We start from the raw sequence: 12,775 nt of genomic DNA on the forward strand, positions 1-12,775 counted from the left end.
ATTTTAATCTGGGATACTGGGAGGACAAATGGAAGAAATTAAACTCTCTGGAAATTTGCTAAACTTTTAAAATGTAGATTTTTAAAAAAATTTTATAGGGGTGACATTACTCAACATGAACATATAGGTTTCATGTGTGGATTACTAATTTACAAAATCGGTATATAGAACCATGTGCCCACCACCCAAAGTCAAATCTTCTGTCACCACATATTAGGACCCCTTCCTTCCCCACTCCTCTCCCTCTGGCAACCACCACACTGCTGTTTGTGTTCATGAGTTTCAGTTTTATATTCCACATATGAGTTCTTAGCTTTTTCTGTTTGACTTATTTCACTTCGCATAATGTTCTCAAGGTCCATCCATGTTGTAAATGACACTATTTCATCCTTTCTTATGGCAGTGTAGTACTCCATTGTGTATATATACCACATCTTTTTTTAAAAATATATTTTATTGATTTTTTTTTTACAGAGAGGAAGGGAGAGGGATAGAGAGTTAGAAACATCGATGAGAGAGAAACATAGATCAGCTGCCTCCTGCACACCTCCTGCTGGGGATGTGCCCGCAACCAAGGTACATGCCCTTGACCGGAATCAAATCTGGGACCTCTCGGTCCGCAGGCCGATACTCTATCCACTGAGCCAAACCAGTTAGGGCTATCCTACATCTTTTTTATCCAGTCCTCCATCGTAGGGTACTTTGGCTATTTCCAACTCTTGGCCACCAAGAATAATGCTGCAATGAACATAGGGAAGCATATATCTTAGCATAAAAATTATTTCGAGGTTTTTTGGGTATATACCCAAGAGTGGAATTGTTGGGTCGTATGGTAGCTCTATTTTTAATTTTTTGAGGAATTGCCAGAGTGCTTTCCATAGTGGTTGTACCAGTCTACATTCCCACCAGCAGTGAATGAGGGTTCCCTTTTTCCCACAACCTCTCCAACACTTGTTGTTGCTTGTCTTATTGATAACGGCCATTCTAGCTGGTGTAAGGTGGCATCTCATTGTTGTAGAACATTTTATGGACTTGACCCCAAAGGCAAGGGAGATAAAGGCAAAAATAAATGAATGGGACTATATCAAACTTGAGAGTTTCTGCACAGCAAAAGAAACGGACAACAAAACAAACAGGCAGTCAACCAGATGGGAGATGATATTTGCAAACAGTAGCTCTGAAAAAGGCTTAATTTCCAAAAAATATAAAGAACTCATAAAACTCAACACCAAACAAATAAGCAATCCAATCAAAAAGTGGGCCAAGGACCTGAAAATACACCTATCCCAAGAAGACATACAAACAGCCAATAGATATGAAAAAATGTTCAACCTCATTGGCATTCAGGGAAATGTAGATGGTTTTTAAAGTGCCAAATAATTTTGTTGATATTTAGTTGTGAATGCATTTTAAACTCCATCTATAAAGCACTTTAAAACATATGTCTTTAAATTTGAATATAATTTATACAGTAAAATGTACAAATCCTAAGTGTACGGTTCAAAGTATTTTAATGTGTATATGTTTATGTCACCAACATCACAGTTGAGCTATAGAGTGTTACAAGGTATTTCTTTTAATTTAGGCAAATGTTATAGTGACTGCCTGGTCTGGGGCACATGGAGGTGATCCATATACCCTACAATATAGAGGGTGTGGAAAAGAGGGAAAACACATCTATTTCACACCTGACTTTCTACTGAATGATGACTTAACAGCTGGCTATGGACCACGAGGTAAGAAACAGACATTTGCCATTACTTTTTACAATATTCTGGGCTTAGAGCGGAAAAGGACTCAGAGAACCTGAAATTTGCCAAGACTTACCCTATGGTTGGGAGATAGGCCACACACCCATGAAAAAATGAGGAACAAAGTGGGCCAGAAAGAATTAAGCACCAGGTTAATGGCCCCGACAGTTAGTACTGTAAGAATTTAGTGAAAGGAGAAAACATTTTGAACTAAGGATGTTAGAAATGGCCTCATTGAGCAGAGGATCTTTAAGGTTGAATGTCATTTTGATAAAAGGAAAAGGGGGAGAGAACAGTGGAAATAGTATGGATAAATTTGTTCTAGCGGAAGAATCCAGGGCATATTTAGACATGTGAGCGGTAGATCCTATTAATGGGGCAGAGTGACTGTGGCAGTGAAGTCGTAGGTGAAAATGGACATACACACGGGAGTTAGTGATGGAGAGCTTCAAATGCCCAAATTATTAAGTCACCACTGAAAGCTTATACTAGTAAACCCAGGAGTGCCAACATCAAAGCAGTGTTTTAAGATGATGAGCCAGGCTGTGAGGATAATCTGTCTTCCTCATATCAATGAGGGAAAACTGGATAAAAGGAGAACAACTAAGAGAAGTTCAGGTACAAGGCCGTGAGACTGGAATGTGGAGGCAGTGAGATGAAAGGACAGGAAAGGGAGTAATAACAACAATGAGAATTTTCCATGTTCTAGGTGCTATGCTGTTTGCTTTTCAAATGTTATCATGTTTAATCCTAACAACTCTACGTGATGAGAGATATTCCAGAAGGGAAAAGGAGAAATAGAGGTCTGATGTGCTATAGTATGAAGGATAAGGGGGATATATGTGAGCAGCATTAGGAACACACCAAGTTTTTGGCAGAAATGGAAGGAAACAACTTAAAAGAGAAAATCCACAAGTATGGATTAAGGCAAGTTGATTGTGAGGAACAGTGAACTATCCTGGTGGGAAAGAAACAAAAAAAAAAACAGCCTGTGGTTGAATGTATGTGGCTGGAGTTTGGGAGAGTAGTCAGGTTTGGAAACGGGCATTTAGTGGGTGAGATCTGAGGGAGAAACTATGGTGAGAAAAGATCAGCAGGTCAAAAACTAACCATCCCAGTCTTATTTTTTTGTTTTTTATTTTAACATATAGTATTGCCTTCCAATGATGCTACTATGATTACCCCCATTTAAATCTAAATAGATTCTGCTATCCTCTATATAGCTAGCAGGAGTTGGGGCAACACACTCTATAAAACACGTTTTATAAGATACTTAAAACTTTGTAAGAGTTTTTTTCTGGTAACTATGAGTTGCTGATAATCTCTGCATAAACATATAATTTCATCAGCACTTCTAAATTCCATGAGTAGGCACAAATATTTTCTTAACATTTTCAGCTTACACTATTCCCCTCCCTTCCTTTGTCCCAAGGTCAAAAAATTGCACAATATGCCACAGCTTGATCATCTGAGCAAACACTTCCTGGATTTCCATAACTTTAACAATTTTTTTAAAGTGCTCTTTGAAAGGGGAGTTAAACTGGAAAGCATCATGGAGGGAGAAGTCAGTTTTGATCTGAATGTTGAAGAAAATGAAATGTTTAGAGAGGTAGAGAAAAAGTTATAAAGGATTGTATGCTAAGGATGAGGGTTTCCATGAGCTAAGAGTTGCAAATAAATATAAGTGTGAAGAATCAGGGATTAAAAGAAAATAAAAGAAAAAGAACCTTCTATGTTAGAGAGGAAGTTCTATGATTTCTTTGCTCCTTCTTCCCTCCCTGGCCCCAATGTTTTAATCATGGTTCTGGATAGTAGAATTATTTCCAAGAAAAAAAAATCAGGCATGTTTGGATAACAGAGACTGAACAATAAGAAAGGTTTATTTGCTTATTTGGTATCTTAGTCTGACTGGGCTGCTATAACAGAATATCATAGACTGGGTGGCTTATAAACAGCAGAAATTTCTCACAGTTCTGGAGTCTGGAAGTCCAAGATCAAGGCACCAGCAGATTCGGTGTCTTCTGCTGACACCAAATATACCCTTCCTGGTACATAAACAGCCATCTTCTCATTGTGTCCTCACCTGGCAGAAACAGGAAAGGAGCACTCTGGATTCTCTCTCTCTTTTCTGTGGGTGAGGATTAATTTATTCTTTTCATTAATCCTCACCCACAGATATTTCTTGTATTGATTTTTTTAGAGAGAGTGGAAGGGAGTGGGAGAAGAGAAAGGAAAAAAAGAGAGAGAGAGAGAGAGAGAGAGAGAGAGAGAGAGAGAGAGAGAGAGAGAGAGAGAGACAGAGACAGAGACAGAGAGAGAGACAGAGAGGAACATTGATGTCAGGGCTGGAATCTCTTTTATAAGGTCTCTAATCACATTATGGGGTTCTACCCTCATGATCTAATCACCCTCAAAAGGCCCCTACCTCCTAATACCATCTCATTGGGGATTAGGATTTCAACATCTGAATTTCGTGGGTACATAAATGTTTAGTTCATTGCACTTAAATATGCTTCTTTTCTTTTCTGCAAATCCTGACATTATAGGCCTATATGAAGCTAAATAGAAGCGTGTTAGGCAGCTTCATTGAGGAAATGAGAAGATGTAGGACTGCTCACTAGTTTCAAATAGATGTACAAGTAAATCACCGGTTTGCATTTATGGGACTAGACATATGGGACTCTGCCTCTTTTATGATGGTAGGGTGTAAAGAAGAGGTGATGAAAATGTGGTGAGAAAGATGAAAGTGGAAGAGAAAATTGTACTTCAACCCTTTGGAATGAGTATATATAGTCAAGTATTGTTACATCTTTACTGATTAGCATGTCCATTGCTGAGATTTTAGGAACTCAAAACAAAAGCTCTCTTATCCACAGGCAGAGTGTTTATCCATGAATGGGCCCATCTTCGTTGGGGTGTGTTTGATGAATATAACAATGAAAAGCCTTTCTACATAAATGGGCAAAATCAAATTAAAGTAACAAGGTTAGTAATTTTCGCATGCTAAAAATTCAGTTTATTTATTTTTTACTCTACAGTTAAGTTTATAATGGCAGCTAGAATTTAATGGACAATTTTCAGTTTTGTAATGTTATTGCATTTTTAAAATGCTTATGTGACTCAAATATCCAAAAGTTATATTCTTAGATATCTCACACCCACCATTGTCTTTACCCTGTGCTCTCTCATTCCCTCTAGATAACCATTTTTATTAGTTTCTTATTTTTTCAGGATTTCTCTAGAAGATTTTTTTTAAAATGTGTATTTTTTTCATTCTTTTTTTTTTATAATTACACTAGAGGCCCGGTGCATGGATTCGTGCACATTGAAAGGAAATTAATTAGAAGAAATATTTTAGAAACTGGGGAGGTATCATGGGAGGTTGGCTCCAGGGCATGTCCAGCCCCTCTTGCCCAGTCCTGATTGGCCGGGCCCCAGCAGCAAGCTAACTTACCAGTCAGAGCATCTGCCCCCTGGTGGTCAGTGCACATCATAGCGACTGGTCGAAAGGTTACTTAGCATATTAGGCTTTTATTATATAGGATAGTGTTTTATTATGTGGATGTAACATAATTTTTCAGTCACTCTCCTGTTGTACAAGTGGGTTGTTCCCAATCTTTTACTACCAATATTACTACAGGTGATAATGCTATATATGTGCCATTCTCATGTATGCAGGACAATCTGTATATCTATTAAATAACCTCTAAGAATTACTGACTCAAAGGGCACGCCAAGCTGTAATTTTGGTAGGTGTTGACTGATTCCTCTCCTTAAGGTTGTATTGTTATTCACTCCCTTCAACAATTTGAGATTACCTATTTAGGAAGGATCCTTTTAAATATCATCATTACGTCTCTTCTTCCTCCGATGTCCAATGGCAATGAGCTCAAAGGAGCCCTGACTCAGAATACTGCCTCTCATGCCCTTTCAGAGACCTCCAAAAGTTCACATTGATTTCTGGTAACTTTTGCTTTGACCTTGTTTAGTTGCTAAAGCCCTTGGCAAATACAAAACCTCTCATAAAGACCAAATTCTTTAAAATAAAGTGGAGTCCATTTCTAAATGGAACTTTAATAGAGTAATTTTAAAAATATTTTATATGTTTCTAGCAAGCTACAGTCTTTGCAAGTCATTATTATATGAGCTAGTGAAGAAAAAAACACAAGTATTTCTAAAATAGACCTAATTTTTCTTTCTATTTTTAGGTGCTCATCTGATATCACCGGCATATTTGTGTGTGAAAAAGCCCCTTGCCCTCAAGAGAACTGTATTACTAGTAAGCTTTTCCAAGAAGGTTGCTTGTTTTTATACAATAGCATGCAAAATACAACATCATCAATAATGTTCATGCAAAGTTTATCTTCTGTAAGTATGCCCTTGGAATAACAAACTTCTACAAGATCTCATCTCTTCCAAGACAGACTGATATGTTTTAAATATTTAAACAAAAAATAAGATTCACTATTTTTTAGAGCTTGGGGACCTTAGAGTTCATCTACTTTTTATTTTACAGATTATAAAGTAACTGAGACCCCAAAGATGATCACCAAAAATAGATTCCTTAAGAAAAGTGATTATTTGCTTTCCAGAGAAGGTTATGTAACAATGAGAATACTATAAATCTAAAAATAAATTGCTCATATGGTGGTGTTCCTATATCTTTTCACAGGAAAGTGAACTGGGTTGATGAGGGATATAACACAGGATTGCTTCTCTCATTTGAGGTAGCAATCCACTCTTATTTTAATTGCACTAATTCCCTTTCCATTGTTTTGCATAGTCTAGAACTTAAAAAAGAAAATTCAGGTTCTACCAAGGAAAGTCAACTAACCCCTGGCTTTGCAGGTTGGGAAACTCAACCTTGTCATCATTACACACCAATTGGCAAGAGACTAGTGTATAAATCCAGAACACCATTTTAAAAATTATTTTAAAAGAGTACTCTGCCATGGGCATCCAATCCTTGCCTCCTTAGTCCAGTCCATTTTCTCTCTGAGGGAAGCAGCATGGAACAGTCAAGTCCTCACCAGAAGCCTGCTCTGAGAGCATGGAATCTCTCAGAAAGGAGGGACTTAGGTGATACAGGGGTTCAGTGGCATCAGCCTTCCTGACCAGATGTATCTATCCGTCTTCACAAAAACCTGAAGGTCAAATCTGTGAGTCATCTCTGCTCCACGGAGCTGAAAGCACTGTGGGCATGTATCTCTGTGAAGTTGCCTGTTCCCACAGCCGACCAATACCCCTTGGATTGACACACTGTTTTTTTAGATAACTTTTTTCTTCAGTCTGGTTTTAGTCAAGACTGAGTCATGCCTTTAATTTGAATTGATATTTCTTAGTTTCTTGTCTGATCCATTATTTTTTTAATTTATAGCTTTAGTGTATGAAGCCAACCTAATTCCATGTATTTCGCCCACATTGATGTGACTAGATATTGTCCTTGTGATCCTCGGAAAGACCGACGCATTAATTCCCAGTCAGATAAGCTTTACAATCACCTAACCACAGTCATGAAACAGAGTTAAAAACAAATAACAACAAAGAAAGTAGGTTCTACTCCTGTCTCCCCATTCTACTAAGAAACTTGTGTTCTTAAGCAATCATGAACCCTTTGAAGCTTCCATTTTCTTTTCTATGAATTAGAACTGGGACTAAGAGATTCTTCTAGCTCTAAGTGCCCCTGGTTCCGTTATCAGGAAGCAGCCATTCTTTGTAGGAATATAGCCATTGGGAATAGTTGGTAACACGTTACTTTAAAATGCAAACCACACCTTTAAAAGGGTTGTTAACACAGATCTAGTATTATTATATGAATTCTACCTATATTTCCAAATAAGGAGAAAGATCAGGAAGTAGATTTAAGTTGATTTTCTCCTTATCCTGTTCTTACAGAGATCAATATTTGAACTAGGTCAATATATGTTGACTGATCAACAGAGGAGCAGTAGTCATTAAATATTAGTTCAAGAAATAAGCTGACCGAGATATCATCTCCAGGGGTGTTTTCTTTAACACAATATCATGCTAAGGAAGGTGGGAGATAGTTTGGTGTGGTTTTTTTTTTTTTTAGATTAATATATATGTAGTCTGCTCTCTGTTATCCAAGTGCAAATAAATTATAACAGAGCTTGATCTCAATACCACAAGGGTGCCAGTATTTCAAGCAAAGGGTGCCAAAGGTTAGGTATATATTTGATGTCAGTTTTGAAGTAAAGAAGGACATTGCTGTGGCACTTATTTCCATGTTTCAGCTCACCTTCCCTTTTCCCTTTAGTTGCTGGAGCACGAGCAGCATGTCTAACATGACAGAAGAGCTTCTCACAGGCTTTGCTCTTCTTCCAGGTGGTTGAATTCTGCAATGCAAGTACCCACAACCAAGAAGCTCCAAACCGACAGAACCAAATGTGCAGCCTCAGAAGTACGTGGGACGTAATCTCAGACTCCACTGACTTTCATCACAGCTCTCCCATGAACGGGACTGAGCTTCCGCCTCCTCCCACCTTCTCCCTTGTCCAGGCCGGGGACAAAGTGGTCTGTTTAGTGCTGGATGTGTCCAGCAGGATGGCAGAGGTAACATTTTTGAACCACAATGGTTGTAAAACATTCATCATTTTTTTCTATCAGTTTTTAATTCTTTTTTTATTTTTTTATTTTCAAAGTCTAAGGGCAGAGGAGGGAGAGGCCAAAAGTTTGGAATAGTTATAGACATTATCTTTTCTTGGGGACAAGAGGAACAAATTCAGAAGTATCCCAGAAATTGAGATAATGCAGATAAATGAAATATATAGATAATTCCTAACCTTTATTTTTATTACTAATTGCAACGTTTTCCAACCAAGACCTTTTCCAAAACACTTACATGTAACGAAAGGCTCTGATCTGTCCACATTCCACTCACTAGGAAAGATCCTTGGTGGAGGCAAGAGACTGTGAATTGGCAGTGAACGTGCATATCCATTATGTGTACATTTTCCATGTCACTGTGGACAGAAAACCGTATCTCCGTTGTCTGACTATATAGCCGCCCTCCAGAAACCACTCTCCAAAGTGCCAAAACTCTCAGATACTGGCTTACAACTTAGTCTCTGAAACCAAGCCTAAACATCTACTCCCTACCCTTTTGCAGAAAATGTCAACTGACCCCTGATCTATGCTCCTGAGGTCATTTCTGCTCTATTATATATCTGTATGGGTCTGCCACACATCGCTTCCAACTGTGCATTCAGTGACATCACATGGACAGCTTGACATCAGCCTCACTGGGAGTATTTACTCCACAGAAATTGTCAACTGCAGCAAATCAGGGTTTTCCACTTTCTCCCTCTCCTTCTCTCTCTTCTCTTCTCTTCTCTTCTCTTCTCTTCTCTTCTCTTCTCTTCTCTCTCTCTCTCTCTCTCTCTCTTTCTCTCTCTCTCTTTTACACACACACACACACACACACACACACACACACACACACACACCAGAAAGCCAGTTTTTAAACATTTACCAGCACACCACTATCTACTTCATAGGGTTGTTGAGGTGAAATAAATGAAATAATATTAAGTTTTTGGTTCATAACTGGTAGCTATTATTTTATAACCATATTGGTCCTAAGGGAGTTTGTCCTTTTTTATTGTCTGAATCAGTAGTCCTAGAAAATTTGTCTTTCCTGGCTGGTCTCTGAAATATTAGGAACACCACTAATACATTAAGCTTCTAGGTAATTTTGCAATCTTGCCTACCTGTAGTTTGACAAGGGCACAATCTTCTCAAATATGGCCTCAGGGCAATTTATATCAGCTATCTGCCTGTGTTAAGTAAGCATGGATTTAGTGAAAGGGAAAGATAGTTGTATTTGATAAAAGAGCTGAAAGAAGCAGATGAGAAATAAGCCTAAAGTAACAAACTCATGGGAAAGCCAACTTCCCTTCCTTTTCCTGATAATACTGTCATTGATATTAATTTACTTACCAGGGGCCTATACCATGCTGGCTTGGGGGATACAGAAATGACAGAATAGGCTCTCTGCTTTGAAATACAACGTAGTGAGGGAGATGTGACACATGGGAATGAATACAATTGAGTGTGAAGAAGCTCCACAGAGTTGTGAAGCAGCACCTAGTTCTGTAGAAGAAAGGGACTGAGGAAGACTTCACTGAGCAAGGGAACTTAGCATTGAACCTTGAAGGATGTGAAAGTACCTGCTAGGTTGGGTGAAGTGAGGGAGGTGGGGGAGGAGGACATTCCAAGGTAGGGAAGAGTATGTGCAATGACTGAGAGGCAAAATTAGAAGGATTTGTGCAGGGAAGGGGTATCAACTGGTATGGTTATAACTGACATTGGGTGGCTCTGAGGAATTGGCAGATAAGATGGAGATGTGTTATGAATTTGAGAGAAACTGAAGACATCGAGTTGATAGGACATGGTCAAGGATGTGGGGGCTGGCTGGTAACAAGGGACAATAAAAGAGAGTTCCAGCTTGCTAGCTTAACTTGTTAGGAGTAGAGGCCATAATTGAGAATAATGAGATGATGACTGTGATGTGAGCAAGAGCAAATTTACTAAGTGGTTACTATGTATTCATTTTGCAGATAGAAAATTGAAGCTAAAAAAAAAATAAGTAATTTCTCTCTGGTCACATAAGTTAGCAAAAGTTGAAGGCAAGTCCTTGTTTTATCCACTCTACCAACTTACCTCTCAATATTGTAAGAGAAATAATAGTTGGGAAAGAAGGCAATGAAGTCAAAGTGTATAGAGTCTGAGATGCCTGTGGGACATTAAATTGGTGATGTTTCCTAAGCAGTGCAAAGTGCAGGTACAGATGTTGAGAGAGATGCCTGGGTTCTAGATGGAGACCACGGTTATCTCTGAACAGGTGGTCACTGAAGCTCAGCTTCTGGTTTACGGCCATCAAAACAAGTGACCCTAATGAATTAATCAGCATCATCCCCTGCCCCAGACGGGTCACTAATATTACTTTATACTTGGTTAGTAGTTCAAGGAGTAACGGTACAGTCGTACATATATCTCAGTTGATCCTCACAGCAATTCTATTTTAGTAAGTAAGAAATATATTATTCCCACTTTACAGATGATGTGCCCAGCCTAAGATGAACATTATAACAGAAGTCAGTGTCAGGATAGATACTTCTGAGTGCCACTCTCCACTTCTTTGCAATATTTTCTCTTACAAAGATTGATTTTTAAGAGAAACAGCTGAGTTTTAAAAGAATTCTGAGTTGGAGAGAAATAGTGAGGATGTGTATTCTGAGAGAGTGGTAACTATGAATAGCTTGTCTGGAACAGAATTCTAAACCACTCTCTCCTCCCAGAAAAGCATTCATTTTTGAGCCTGCAGTTAATCTAACGATATTCTAGCATGGTGTTACTCTTTACAACTCAAAAAACTTGCAAATCAAAACCCTAAAGAATTAGCAGAGATCTGTGCTCATTAGGTAACTTAATCATACTTTTGTTTGCCAACCAAATGTTGTTACCTTTTTTTTCTTTTGGGGACATAGGCTGACAGACTCCTTCGACTGCAACAAGCGGCAGAATTTTACTTGATGCAGATTGTTGAAAGTCATACCTTTGTGGGCATTGTCAGTTTCAACAGCAAAGGGGAGATCAGAGCCCAGCTACACCAAATTAACCATGAGGACGACCGAAAGCTGCTGGTTTCACATCTGCCTGCCACTGTGTCCGCCGACGCAGAAACCAGCATCTGCTCAGGGCTTAAGAGGGGATTTGAGGTACAGAACCCCGCGTCTGGGGTCACTATCACATTCCTTTCCTTCGTTTTTTTTATCCGCTTTGGGCTAATCTGTTACAATGTGGTCATACAGCCTCACTATAGGAGAGCCATGATGGATCGTTGTTAAGGTCAGGAACCATGTCTTGTTCACCATTGTATTCCCTGTGCCTAACAAAGTACCTGACATGTAATAGTTGCTTAATAACTGCCCGTTGAAGGAAGGAGTAAATGAATGAAAAGAATGGCCCAGGCAGGGAGACTTCAGCATCATCTGGACACTTGCTGAAACCGTCCCTGTCAATTTTGGGACTACCCTAGCTGTGGCCATTGTTACCCTTGGGTTTTCCAGTCAAAAATCAGTGTATCTGGCTCCTGCCTGCAGTCATACCAGACCTCAAGCATATAAGACTCAAGACCAGAGATATGTTTCAGGAATGTTAGAGTTCATCTAAATTAGCGTAAGTTTGGATTCAGCGTCTGGGATGCAGCGATCAATCAAACATCTGGTATCCAGCAAAACACATCAATTGCCATTGTTGCTGCCTATAGGCAAATGTTGCTCAACTTTGGCTGCCCATGGAAATCACCTGGGAATTAAAAAATCCTGATGCCTAGGTCTCATCTCCAGAGAGTCTGCTTTAATTGATCAGGGGTGTGGCCTGGCCACTAAATATTTTAAAGCTCCCCATCTGATTCTAATGTGAGCCATAGTTGAGAACCACTGTTCTAGGGCCCTTATTGGTCCCTCACTGGATCTCAGAGGCCAGATCTCACACGGTCAAGTTCCCTCATATCTTCCATGGGGGACTCTATTCTGAACTAGTGGCACATCATGGTGATTGGAACAGAAAGAGTCCCTGTGCGCACAAGCAAACGGGCAAGGGTGTGTAGGATGACAAGTGCTGGTGGGGTGGTGAGGACTAAATGGGGGTGGGCATGGAGTGCAGGTGCTACAGAGGACCTCAGAGAGGCATATGCCCACTGGTGGGGAATTTCAGAATGAATTTTTCTGCTCAATAAGACAATTGGAATTATATTTCCTTCTGAATGACCGATGCTCCATGTTCAGGTGGCTGAAAAACTGAACGGAAAAGCCTCCGGCGCTGTGTTGATATTAGTGACGAGTGGGCATGATGAGCATATCAGCAACTGCTTGCCCACCGTGCTCAGCAGGGGTTCAACCATTCACACCATTGCCCTGGGTGCATCTGCGGACAGAAACCTGGAGGAACTTTCACAGCGTACAGGTAAAGGAATTCCTAGAAACTTATGCTTTAGAGCA

At 39.5% G+C, this 12,775-nt stretch overlaps 1 protein-coding gene across 2 annotated transcripts in view; it reads left to right on the forward strand.

Moving 5' to 3' along the window:
• Positions 1 to 12,775, forward strand: part of CLCA2 (chloride channel accessory 2) — a 41,066-nt gene that overhangs the window by 11,017 nt on the left and 17,274 nt on the right. For both annotated transcript variants that reach the window (XM_008139488.3, XM_028142559.2), the window contains exons 3-8: positions 1,586 to 1,736; positions 4,628 to 4,736; positions 5,960 to 6,119; positions 8,097 to 8,324; positions 11,261 to 11,491; positions 12,563 to 12,740. In XM_008139488.3, coding sequence (XP_008137710.2) covers positions 1,586 to 1,736; positions 4,628 to 4,736; positions 5,960 to 6,119; positions 8,097 to 8,324; positions 11,261 to 11,491; positions 12,563 to 12,740 — 1,057 coding nt within the window. The remainder of the gene's footprint in view (positions 1 to 1,585; positions 1,737 to 4,627; positions 4,737 to 5,959; positions 6,120 to 8,096; positions 8,325 to 11,260; positions 11,492 to 12,562; positions 12,741 to 12,775) is intronic.

The sequence above is a fragment of the Eptesicus fuscus genome, chromosome 9 (genome assembly GCF_027574615.1).
Source record: "Eptesicus fuscus isolate TK198812 chromosome 9, DD_ASM_mEF_20220401, whole genome shotgun sequence".
Classification (NCBI taxonomy): domain Eukaryota; kingdom Metazoa; phylum Chordata; class Mammalia; order Chiroptera; family Vespertilionidae; genus Eptesicus; species Eptesicus fuscus.